The sequence below is a fragment of the Passer montanus genome, unplaced genomic scaffold, assembly GCF_014805655.1.
Source record: "Passer montanus isolate IOZ18808 unplaced genomic scaffold, ASM1480565v1 scaffold80, whole genome shotgun sequence".
Lineage (NCBI taxonomy): Eukaryota > Metazoa > Chordata > Aves > Passeriformes > Passeridae > Passer > Passer montanus.
The window spans coordinates 910,350-921,432 of NW_024373257.1; the positions used below are offsets into that span (position 1 = coordinate 910,350).

The 11,083-nt window shown below is 42.0% G+C and overlaps 3 protein-coding genes across 18 annotated transcripts in view; 1 reads left to right on the top strand and 2 right to left on the bottom strand.

The window, feature by feature from the left end:
- Positions 1-3,553, bottom strand: part of SENP7 (SUMO specific peptidase 7) — a 43,329-nt gene extending 39,776 nt beyond the window's left edge. For 4 of the 13 annotated variants that reach the window (XM_039732765.1, XM_039732762.1, XM_039732763.1 and 1 more), the window contains exons 1-2: positions 3,073-3,551; positions 1,702-1,748 (exon numbers count right to left, since the gene is read on the bottom strand). In XM_039732765.1, the coding sequence (XP_039588699.1) occupies positions 1,702-1,737 (36 nt within the window). In that variant the 5' untranslated portion in view covers positions 1,738-1,748; positions 3,073-3,551. The other 9 variants (XM_039732757.1, XM_039732752.1, XM_039732764.1 and 6 more) reach the window with 8 other exon arrangements.
- A 116-nt stretch (positions 3,554-3,669) lies between these two features.
- LOC120513411 (putative protein FAM172B) lies at positions 3,670-8,494 on the top strand. 3 transcript variants are annotated; one of them, XM_039732848.1, is made up of 3 exons: positions 3,670-3,705; positions 4,031-4,104; positions 6,735-8,494. In XM_039732848.1, the coding sequence occupies exons 2-3, from the start codon at positions 4,072-4,074 to the stop codon at positions 7,788-7,790; spliced, it is 1,089 nt and encodes a 362-aa protein (XP_039588782.1). In that variant the 5' UTR covers positions 3,670-3,705; positions 4,031-4,071; the 3' UTR covers positions 7,791-8,494. The 3 variants fall into 3 exon arrangements, with proteins under 3 accessions (XP_039588782.1, XP_039588783.1, XP_039588781.1); XM_039732849.1 differs by having other exon boundaries at positions 3,693-4,104; positions 6,879-8,494; XM_039732847.1 differs by having other exon boundaries at positions 3,699-4,104.
- A 706-nt stretch (positions 8,495-9,200) lies between these two features.
- Positions 9,201-11,063, bottom strand: TXNL4B (thioredoxin like 4B). 2 transcript variants are annotated; one of them, XM_039732792.1, is made up of 4 exons: positions 10,907-11,063; positions 10,471-10,636; positions 9,998-10,149; positions 9,201-9,569 (listed from the first exon to the last, which is right to left on the bottom strand). In XM_039732792.1, the coding sequence occupies exons 2-4, from the start codon at positions 10,600-10,602 to the stop codon at positions 9,404-9,406; spliced, it is 450 nt and encodes a 149-aa protein (XP_039588726.1). In that variant the 5' UTR covers positions 10,603-10,636; positions 10,907-11,063; the 3' UTR covers positions 9,201-9,403. The 2 variants fall into 2 exon arrangements, with proteins under 2 accessions (XP_039588726.1, XP_039588727.1); XM_039732793.1 differs by having other exon boundaries at positions 10,471-10,623; positions 10,907-11,059.
- Between the last annotated feature and the right edge of the window lie 20 nt (positions 11,064-11,083).

An 11,083-nucleotide genomic window follows, 5' to 3' on the forward strand; every position in this document is an offset into this window, starting at 1 on the left:
CCTCACATTGCAAACACAACCAGATGAGAATGTATCAGAGAAGGAATGCAACATTTACACCTCTCAGACAACCGAATCCAGCTCAGGCAGGAAAAAGCTGAAGCTACTCCATATGATGGACACTGTAAAGCATCCTATGAACTCGATTTGCAAGCCACCAGATGCCTTGCATTGTAACATGAAATTACAAGCAGGGATTCCAGAACAGTGACTCTAACAACCTAATTATTAGCACTTTAACTGCATTCATTAAATCAGCAGGTAGTCCTTCAGACAGACCATAAGGAAACATGCTGCACCATAATGAGATAATATTTCAATCCTTCAGTCTGAATCGTGAGTGCTCTTACTCCTCTACACTTCTTTGAATCTAAGATTAAAGTTTTTTGTAATTAGATCCAAATTTTTATACAGTGTCTCAGCCTTCCTTTGATGGTCAAACACTATAACAAACACTCCTTTAATATCAGATTCTTCAAACTCTAAAGGATACAGATGTCACACACAGGCAATAACTTCTCAGACAAGCACCTCCCTTTTCAAACAACATGGAAGGACTGAAACAAGATATTTTCTTATCCAGTAGCTTCTACAAGTAGATTGCTTCAAATTTGTTTGGTTGGTTTTGTTTTAGAAGTGGCCTATAAACATGTTTATCAGTCAGAATGCGTATTTCTGATCTGCACTGTAAGGGCTAGGAACAGATTTCTTACTTCAGACCTCCACCTGCTGCCTGACTAGCAGCTTCTGTTACGAGATTCCAAAGAACACACAGTTACCTAGAATTTTAACATACATTTAAAATTAAAGAGGTTCTGATAACTTCTGTAATGACATAACAGACACCATTAAGTACAGATAAAGTCAGACTCAGTAAAGAGACAACTGACAGAAAGGGATAAAAAGCACAAGATACATTAGCCAGCAACATTTCCAGCTCACAACACAGCATCTTCCCAATGCTTGCACACATTAAGAAGATGTTGGTTTACAGCACCCACAATTAACTTATAGAGCAAGCACAAAGTCAACAGGCAAAGAGAGGTCTGAATCTATGCTAAACACAAGGTATGCAGTTGCCTCAGCTTTTCCCAAATAAAAAGTGACTAACTCTACACATACAGGTGCATACGCACTCGGCAGACTCATCTAAATCAGCAATACTTTCCTGAAGGTTCCCACCTGTAAAAGCAAGGGCCAGAGAAAGTGCATAAACACAGTGCTGGAAACAGCTTATTTCTAAACCACTAGATCAGCCAGACCTCACCCAATCATACCTGTTCCTATGTCTACCATTTGTTCTCATCAGTACTCCCAGTGCTAGAAACTGCTTCTAACAGGAATATTTTAGGAAAAAGACCACACCAGCATAAGAAGCCTCTGAGTACATCTCTGCAGACAACCAACTTTTACACAGTTTTGCAGGTGTTCTACTTACTTCAAATTACTCTAAAATTTTAGGTGTTAGTCTAGGTCTTAAAATAACTTGGAAAACACCCTGTTTATGTGTAATCAAATGCTAAGCCTATAATGTATTAATAAATTTACAACAGTAGACATTGACTGCTACCACAACAACAGTTTCCCAAGAAAGCATGTTCCAACAAAGTGAAGAATGAATTTGGTTGTGCAAACACATTAGAACATCCTAGGATACCCACAGCCTCAAAATAAAATGTTGAAAATTTCAGGAATACTTACACTGGTGTGACTTGAAGATGATGTTCTTCCTGACATGGTTTTCTTTACTGGAAAAAAAAAAATACAAAGAAAAAAAAACTTAACAATTTCTGGTTTATTGATTAAAAGGAAAGTAGAACCACAGTAGCAGGCACTAAGAAAGAACAAGAAAATTAATTTTAAACAATCTAGAACAAAAAACCCACGTTCATAACATGTCTTGAGTTGGATGGGGAATTAAAAAGATTTTATAGTCCAGCCCTCCTTCCATGGGCAGGGACATCTTTCAACTGATCATGTTGCTCAAAGCCTATTCAACCCAACCTTGAACATTCCCAGGGATGGGTTGTCCACTGCTTCTCTGGGCAACCTGTTCCAGTGTCACCATTCTCATTGTAAAAAATATTTCTTCCTTGTGTCCAATGCACACCTACCCTCTTTCAATTTATGACCATCTTGCCCTGTCACTTACAGGCCTTGGTAAAAAGTAACACACCAGGGCAAGGCTCTGGATTGTCAGCATAGACTAAATTGTAAATGAAATTGTCCTAGAATTTATCCTTAGCCATGACATTTACTGATTAACTCCTTGCTGCAGGAACACAACTAATAAGCAGTTCACACCCAGAGTGAAAAGGAATAAAAGGGGACATCTGTACCATTGCAAGGGCTCCAAGAATAAATAATAGCCAAGGATTCTTGTTAAACCTATAAACTTCATCACAAGAAGAACACAGCCTCAGAGAATACCTATAAATTCCAGTATTTATGGGCATTCTTTTTATACATATTCCATGTAACTCTGGCATAAGACCTTGAAAGATTAGAGCTAGTTTGGAATCTCTCGAGAAGCCAAGTTCGGGGACTTTCACTTATCTGAGAGGTTTTTTTAACTTAGAGCCATAGTCCCCCAGGGTGGGTGGGGAACAGACCGATAAAGAAAAGCCAAAGTACCGCCTGTTCCGACGAGGAGGAGCTGACGAACGGGGCCCTGGAGCCGGGGGAGCGGGCACCACCCGAGCGCGGCTGCGGGCTGTCACCGCAGGAGCCCGGCCCCGGCACAGCGCTGCCCCGCCGAGCTCCGCAGCCCCGGCTGCCCCCGCCGGCAGGGGAACAGCGTCCCCCTGACAAACCCGCAAACCCCCAGGGCCCGAGCCGGCAATTCCACCTTTTCACGCTCCCTCCTCAGCCTTCTCCCAGCGGCTCAGCAACGCCGCCGCCAGCCCTCCCTCCGTCCCTCGGTGCCCTCCGTCCAGCCGCTTGTTCGCGGCAGACACCGCGGCCGCAGGAGCCCCCCCGAAACGCCGCCGGCCGGCTGCAGCCCTACCCTGCCCTGCCCTCCTCCTGCCCCCTCCGCCGCCGAAGGGCCCCGGCGGCAGCACAAACACTCACCGCCGCCACCGGAGCTGTTTACCCGGGCCGGGCCGCCCCGCCGCCGTCCTGCGCAGCTTCCCCGGGTACTTCCGGGCCGGGCACCGCCCCGCCGTGCCGTGCCGTGCCGTGCCGGAGCCGCGTTCCGGGCGCTGCCCCTCGGGCCCTCCGGGCTTTAACCTGCTCGGGATGAGCTCGGCACTGACCCGCTAAAAGCCACTAAAGAACCGAGAAAACCGCCTTACTTGTAAAGAAGCAATAATGAACCCGGGCCGGCCCAGGTTTAAGTTGTGCCCTGCTAATGACGTTTCCCACAGCTGACAGCCAGCCCCCGCCAAATTAATCCCCTCACTGGGGGGATGCACAGCCGGGGAGAGCCCTCATAACCCCGCTGGCCGCGCTTTGCAGCTGCTGCCCTTAGAAATCCTCCTGCAGCCGAGGGGAGAGGAAGATTTATTGCCTGGGGGTTTTTTTATTTTTTTCTGTGGTTTTTTTTTTGTTTGTTTGTTTGTTGAGGGGAGAGGAAGATTTATTGCCTGGGTTTTTGTTTGGGTTTTTTTGGATTTTTTTTCTATGTTTTTTTTTTTGTTTGTTTGTTTGTTTGTTTTGTCTTTTTTGTGTTGGTTTGTTTTTTTTCAGGGCAGCTTCAGAATTGTAAGTTCTGTGCGGCGCTTTCTGCTTTGTTTTCCTCTTGGTAATGGGCATTAAAACTGGTGCGGACGAATGTTTTGTTTCGTACTCTAGATTTAGCTTTAGCTTCCTCTCAGGTGCGAGTTACAAACATGCGAGGTTAGTTTGTAACTTGGAACTATCGGGAGCACTTTAGATGGCTACAAACTATCAGCTACTGACAGATCTTGTAGATACACGCCCCAGTATGTAAAGTAACGAAAACTGAAACCATTATTTGGGGGGTTTTTTTGTTTGTTTTTTTGTTTTGGTTTGGTTTGGTTTTGTTTGTTTGTTTGTTTTTATGCAGAGGACTTGTCTACACTCCCAGAGTGAAAAATATTTCCATCTATGATGATGACAGATTTTACAGAAGAGCATACGGTAATACTGGGCTTTACTAGAATGAAGTGGTTTTAAATGGAAAACAAAGTAATTTTTATGGATCTTATGCAGTACTTATACTGCAGTGGTGTTTGCAATATGCTAAATGCTGCAACAAGCACCAGCTGAATTTACATCTGAAGCATTTTAGAATCTGAATAGAAAGGTGGGAGAAAGGGAAAGAGGGATTATTTTCCCCCAAAAGTAAATTTTTAAACTAAGGTAGCAACTATAAAGGCTGCCAGCATATACAACCTTGAATATTACATTTATATACAGAGAGTGAAGTACAAAGAGATATCAATGCTGATTTAGAATGCAGACTTACAACAAAGAAGTGCATGCATTATGCAGCTGTATCTGGAACAACCTGTAATTGCTACTTTTTAATTCTATAATTAATTGTGTTACTACAATAAAATCAGTCCTCTGGACTAATAAGTATGTAATTCTAAGCTGCTATTTAAGTAAACTCCAAAGTGATATCCAATCATTAATTGTCTCATTTTGCATCCTGAAGGCAGTTTTAGGTAGGAAAGTCATATGTGCACTTTACGAACACTGTAAAACTGTGTTTGTTTGTTTCTGCCTCCTGAAATCTTCAGCAACCTTTCACAATGCTTTGTAAAGTAGATGTTCAGTGTTCAATTCTGAATCACAGATCCTTATTTTGGAGCTGAAAAAGCAATGTTGCTGTTAGTAGCTGCAGTAAAAGAATAGTAACCTCCTCGTCAGAATATGCTGGGAAATTAGTCTCTCCAACCTTTTAGGGGTGAGAAGGGAAAGGGACTCAGAGGTGGTGCACAGCATACTACTCTGAGGAAACAGCATCTACCTATTCCTAATTCTTACAGAAAGCTTTCTGCCTTTCTTTACACACATCTTTCCTTAAGTATGTCCATTTTTCTCCTACTTTGTCTCATGGGAACAACAACTGGAATATGGGTAGCTTCTTTCCCACTCAGTATTACCTTTTTTGCATTAATTGCCCATATTTCAGCAGTATAGCAAACAGACTGTTTTCCTATCTCCTTTGTCTCTCGTGCCTTCCTGCAGAATGAAAAAATCATAGATGAATGGGCACCCTTGCATTTTCTTTGTGCTGTTTCCATTTCAAGAAACTGGCAAGCTAGTAATAAATAGATTATGTATCATAGCATATGATTTTCCCCCTTTTTCTATGTGTACTGATTATATTAGATAAAAAAGGAGAAAGTATAATTTTCTAGCCTGCTCTGTATTATTTAGAAGATAGGAATGACACAAAGAGAGGACTTAATAACACTAGCCCAGTGGAGATTACTCAAAAGGAAAATACATATGGTGTTGCCATGTTGAAAAGCAAAAATGCATTCATTTGGTTTTGTTTGGTTGGTTTTTTTAATTTAGGAGTGTAAGAAATAATTTTAAATATACTAAGCACCTTACCTCAAGGAAACTTTCATTCCTTGCAAGATTTGGGTTCCAAATCAAGTTGCTTACATGAAAATATTCGGATCACTTTTTGTCCTAGTAATTGGCTTTATCAAATGGTACAGTGACTTTTAACATAGAATGTAATCTACTGTCTTCTATAAAACTTCTTTTAGTTCAGCAAGAAAAACTTAAAGGTATACAGTCTAACTTGCCAAATATAACTTGATTCACATAATTTACAGGGAAAAAAATCACTGCATTAGGACTAAACTCCTGTAAAGGTAGGATTCTGACCACACCAAAGGTTATAACCCTGTTTGCCATTCTACAGCCAGTGACTGTCAGTAGTAGATTGAAGAATTACTAGGAAAGTAGAAGGTTATGATAAGCTTAATTTTTCAGCTGCACAAAAACCACTTTCTGGTATAATTCATATCAGTCATTAGAGATAATCTGAAATTGGAGACCTCAGTCCAACCTCATGATAGTTTTCTGCCTGGGCTTTCTTTTCTCCTGCTCCTGGATCACAATGGCTAGTTTATTCTGCCATCCATTCCTCTATTTCCATGTGGCAAGTGCTTGCAAGGATGAATAACTAACTAGAGTGATTAGCAGAAAGCAAACACATACATGTATTATCTGTTCTAGTGCAGTTGAAGGTAGAAGAACATGGAGAGTATGCTGGTAGACAAGCAGCAGGAAGGTTGAAGTCCTCAGTAAGCACAGCTTATTTTCTTAAAAACTCAGGATCCAGTTATGACACTTGGACTATTTCCAACTGCCTAGGCCTGAATTTCAAAGGTGGCCTTGAAACTCAGTGGAGTTCCAAGATAATGGCTAGGAGACAGCACAATAAAGGTTGTTCAAGTGAACAATGAACCATGTACATATGCCTCCTTCTTAAAGCCTTTAATTCAAACTACCTTAAACAGATCTTTAAATAAACATGCTACTTACAAATTTTTAACTACCAAACTGAAATAAGGTGTAAGAAATGCAGAGGAGTTACTGCTGTTGGAACTTCGTAACTGACATATCTAAGAGGCTTTAGAAGCAGCTGGTTTGCTATACATCACCATTAAATACTCTGGTTCAACAAGTATTTCATTAGTAACAGCTTTTAAATCTAAATTCTCATGTGGGACAGGGGTGGGTAGCATGTGTTGTGTGGAGGTCTATCACTACTTTGACATAATAGTCTTCTTAATTTGTAGTGGTTACAAATACAGCGTGAACTCAGTTTGAGGAAACTAACAGAGGGTTCAGAGTATCAAGAGGAACTAAAATATGACTTCAATATAAAAGGGGAACTGAGGCACCTAGATACAAATGAGTGCTTTGTTTTCAATTACTACAAGAACGGACATGAGCAGAATCATAAACGCTACGAAGTTCTGGGACATTCCATTACCCAGTATGTTTATGAGCTCCTGGAAAGAGTCTGCATGCTGCAGAAGGTTTACATTCCTACTGATGCTACAGAGGGTGAACCAAGAAGCTTCTTTTTCATGAGCAAGGATGCACTAACAAGTTCCTCTAGCCTAATTATCTTTCTTCAAGACCAAGGAGTTTTTTGTGCTGGACAGTGGGGGCGACGGGCAATTGTCAGCGAGGGCCTGAAACATGGAACACAAATATCATTCATCAAAATGGCCCTGCAGAGCCACTGGGAAGTGATTGTACTGAACCCCAATGACAACTTCACTGATCTGAACATTGAAAAGGAAAGATTTTCTGCTAGGGAAGAAGGGCTTCCTTTTACACAGTCTGTCTGTTGGATCCCCAAAAGGGGAAGCAGCAGCCCTGAGGAGCATACCTTGTATGTATGGGATCATTTCATTGCAAAGAGTGCAGCCAGGAATGTAGCCTTCATTGCCCATGGCTATGGTGGGTTGGTGTTTGTTGATCTGCTGGTGCAGAGGAAACGTGAGGTGATGAATAAAGTGTACTCTGTGGCATTCATTGACTCCACACACAACATGCAGCACCAGAGCAGACATGATCCAGAAATACAGGAATGGATACACAAAAACTGCCGAGAATGGGTGTCAAATAGTAAACCCTTAAATAAAACTGTGCACTTTCTCATGAGAGTAAATTGTCCTACTTTCTCTGCTGGAACAGAAAAGTATGGTTTAGCACCCTCCTGCTGCTTACAACCCATCTTTAAGTACCTGAAGAGCATGCTGAAAGCCAAGATCACAACAGCCTTGAGGAATTCGCCTGTTGCAACCAGAAGCAGCACAAAAAAGAAGAGAGGCAATAAGTAAAGATACACTTTGTTCTTGATAGTGGTCTCTTCCTTTCACAAGTGCTTCTGCACCCTTTCATCACTTAAGCGCCTTCATCTCACTGTGGAGAAATTCACAGTTCTAAGTTTGAAACTTAGAATGTTTTGTTTTGAGAAGAAAAACACAAAAGTTAACTATTAGGAAAGATACACATTGTTGAAAGCCTTAAGCCACAACCCTTTGGCTAGCTGTGAAATTTAAGGTTGAATTAAAGATGTTAATGTATACCAACTCTCATCTATCATTTTTTCTATAATAAACATTCTATAGTTTTGGCTCTATAATCAGACTGAACTATCAGGAAAACATTTGCTTAAGTGCTTAGCTTCATTAGAAGGCCAAATATGGAATAGCAAAAGCATCTAAACAATCTGCTTCCTCCTGTGTACCATGTATTGTTTAAAATCTTTCAAGATCTGGAACATCCACCTTCCTCCCTTAAACATTTACTGTTAAGCTGAACAATGCTTCAGGTAAGTATTTACTACTACAGTCCCTCCAGTCAGAGCTGGTGTGCCCCAAACATGACACATGGAGGTAAAACAATTTCCATTTTAAACCCAGCTAAGCCAGTGAGAACACTGGGCATGAGCTGCTGTAGAGATACACCAGTCTGGCAACCTGCAGTTACTAAACTGATACAAAGGAATGGCACTACTGCTTCCTCTCAGCTGTTTGAATTTACACAGAGGTGGGAAATACAGTTTTTAAATTTATATATTCAAGGCTTGCAATGTGTACAAACTGATGCAAAGCAATGACACTGCTGCTTCCTCTCAGCTGTTTGAATTTAGACAGGTGGGAAATACAGTTTTTAAATTTATATATTCAAGGCTTGCAATGTGTACAAGCAGAAGTTCAAATAATCTCTAAAGTGAATGTAAACAAAAAAATTATTCTTAATTTCCAGTTCAAACCCATGGGAATCAAAAGTGTTCAATGGCCACAAAAAAGGATCCTTTGGATGACCAAACCTTCTCCTACAAGTGCAGAGCATTCCAATCTCAGTCCAAAAAATCTGCTGAACAGTAATAACGGGTATCAGAGAGAAGAGAGCATCAACTTGCCTTTGTGTTTATATCCACTTCAGATTTCAGTCATCGTCTCTCAGAAGAAACTTCTGTCCTGTTATGCAGCAATGGGTAAAATGTAACATTCTATAAGGCACATTCAATTGAATGTTCTTGAGAGCAAGCACAACTTCTTTTATTAATGTCAGGTTTACTATTATTACATCTGAATGAAAATGGTACCAAACAGACAACTGACAGAGTGCCTCGGTTCCCTGAAGAAGGTTGCACTGGAGATGCCACAGCTGAGGATGTGCTGAGTAGCCTGACTGTTTTGTAAGGGCTGGTCAGCACACAACTCAAAGAACAGCCACTCCTGTGAACTCTGTGCATGAGCATGTAGCTTTATTTATGAGAGAAGCACGAGGTGACAGAATATCTGTCTTCAGAAGGAGATCAATATGATCCTTCAGGATAAATGCTCAAACTGTCCCACAATGTCAGAGGAGGCCAAAAATGCTCAAAGGAAAAAGGGATCTACCACATCGTCCATTTGTGTAATTATTTTCTCAGGTCAACCCATTAAATTCCTTGGTAGAGAAGGTCATATTTAGGAATGTTATTGGGATCAATAGGACTTCTCACAATGAGCTTTCCCCGCATGGCTCCGCGGTAAATCACTTCAATCAGATCTATGAAGTCTTGCTTTGTTTTGAAGCTTCCCACAAATTTGGTGTGATCTGGAGACCTAAATATAAGACAAAGGCAGAATTGCAACTTTAAAGTATTCAGAGAAAAAACACCTAAAAATGCGAAAAGATGCCCAAATGAGATAAGGAGTGCTCATTCTGAAAGGAAGAACTAACTTTGTGACAGCATAACCAAGTCAGGAATATGCTGTGACCTCCAAAGGTCAAACAGGTGCAGTGTCATGTCTAAGATTTTAACCATTTCTTACTAGTTTTTGCAGAGTCAGGCATATTTCACCTACTTATTGCATCAGAGCACATTTCAAATTACTTCCTTATTTAGATCCTTCTGGCTTCCTACAGAATTCTCAATGCAGATGCTGGTAGCAACATTATAGTTTTCAAATTTTACCTTCCCCAGACATGATAACATAGAAAAAGACTGATAATTCTTATGGACATAATAGACAAGGGTAGGATGACTTACCCATAATCAACCTTCATGTGCTGTCCATTGAAGAAAAAGACAGTAGATGGAATATAACTGATGTCAAAATACTGGGTGTACACTGGGACGTCGTTCACATCCACCAGGTAAATGACTGCCATTTTACTTAGGTCGTGGGCTGTTTTTGCAAGCTGAAAAGAGTGAGAAAGGCAGATGACAATTAGACTGAGACACGAGGACAAGAGAGTCCAAGCTTGTTAAAGCCTGTTTTTCTTATGTGTTACCAGATTAAGCAGGTATAGAATATCACATCTTGTCTACCTCAAGCACTTTGTTCAGCCACTACAATAGTAACACAGATGCTTACTCTTCAAACCTTTTAATAAATATTGTGTAATTTCATTCTATATTTGTCACCAACTTTTCATGAGTGCCTATCTTAGCAAAAGCAACATTCTCTTCTATGCACCAACTCTACTGGCACGGTCCATTAAAAAAAAAAAAGGTCTTACAATATCATCGAGCTGCAGGCAAACAGCATCATTATCTCTTCCAAAACGGAGAACCAAAACCTTCTCAGCGACGCTTTTTATTGCCTGATCCACTTCCCTCTTACAGGTCAGTTTGGGCAGCAGAAAGCTCATCGCGACGGATCGCGGTCTCCACTAAAATCCCAGCCTTACAGTTAGGGAAAAATAAAAAAAAACAACAACAACGCAGCATCAAACAACAGCAACCTGCGGGCCAAAAAGAAGCGAAACTTCTCTGTGCTGTTAAATTTTTTAAAAGGAAAAAAGCGGGGGGAAGTGAGAGGGAAGCGGAGACAGAGAGAGAGCACAGATCAGCAGGCCGGGCTGACAAACCCCTCGGCCCCAGGCCTCACGCCCCAGCCCCGCGCGGCGGCAGGGCCGGACCCTGCCCCGCACCAGGGGCGGCTGCAGCACCCACCGGCAGCCCCTCAGTGCCCGGCGGCTCCCCGGGAATGGAACACGGGACACTTGGGATCGCCTCCCGCCGTGGGGGCGCGGACAGCCCGGAACGCCGGCGGTGCAGCCGCGGAGCGCCGGGGACAGCCGAGGGGAGCACGGCGGCCCGCCCCGCGCAGGCGCAGCGGCTCCGCGAGGT

What these genes read in the sequence shown, in the direction of transcription:
- LOC120513411 (XM_039732848.1), top strand. Translation starts at nt 4,072, where the DNA reads ATGATGATGACAGATTTTACAGAAGAGCATACG. An exon ending in ATTTTACAGAAGAGCATACG is followed by an intron (nt 4,105 to 6,734) that starts GTAATACTGGGC and finishes CTTAATTTGTAG; the next exon opens with TGGTTACAAATACAGCGTGA.
- TXNL4B (XM_039732792.1), bottom strand. Translation starts at nt 10,602, where the DNA reads ATGAGCTTTCTGCTGCCCAAACTGACCTGTAAGAGGGAAGTGGATCAG. An exon ending in GCCTGCAGCTCGATGATATT is followed by an intron (nt 10,150 to 10,470) that starts GTAAGACCTTTT and finishes CACTCTTTTCAG; the next exon opens with CTTGCAAAAACAGCCCACGA. An exon ending in CACATGAAGGTTGATTATGG is followed by an intron (nt 9,570 to 9,997) that starts GTAAGTCATCCT and finishes TCTTATATTTAG; the next exon opens with GTCTCCAGATCACACCAAAT.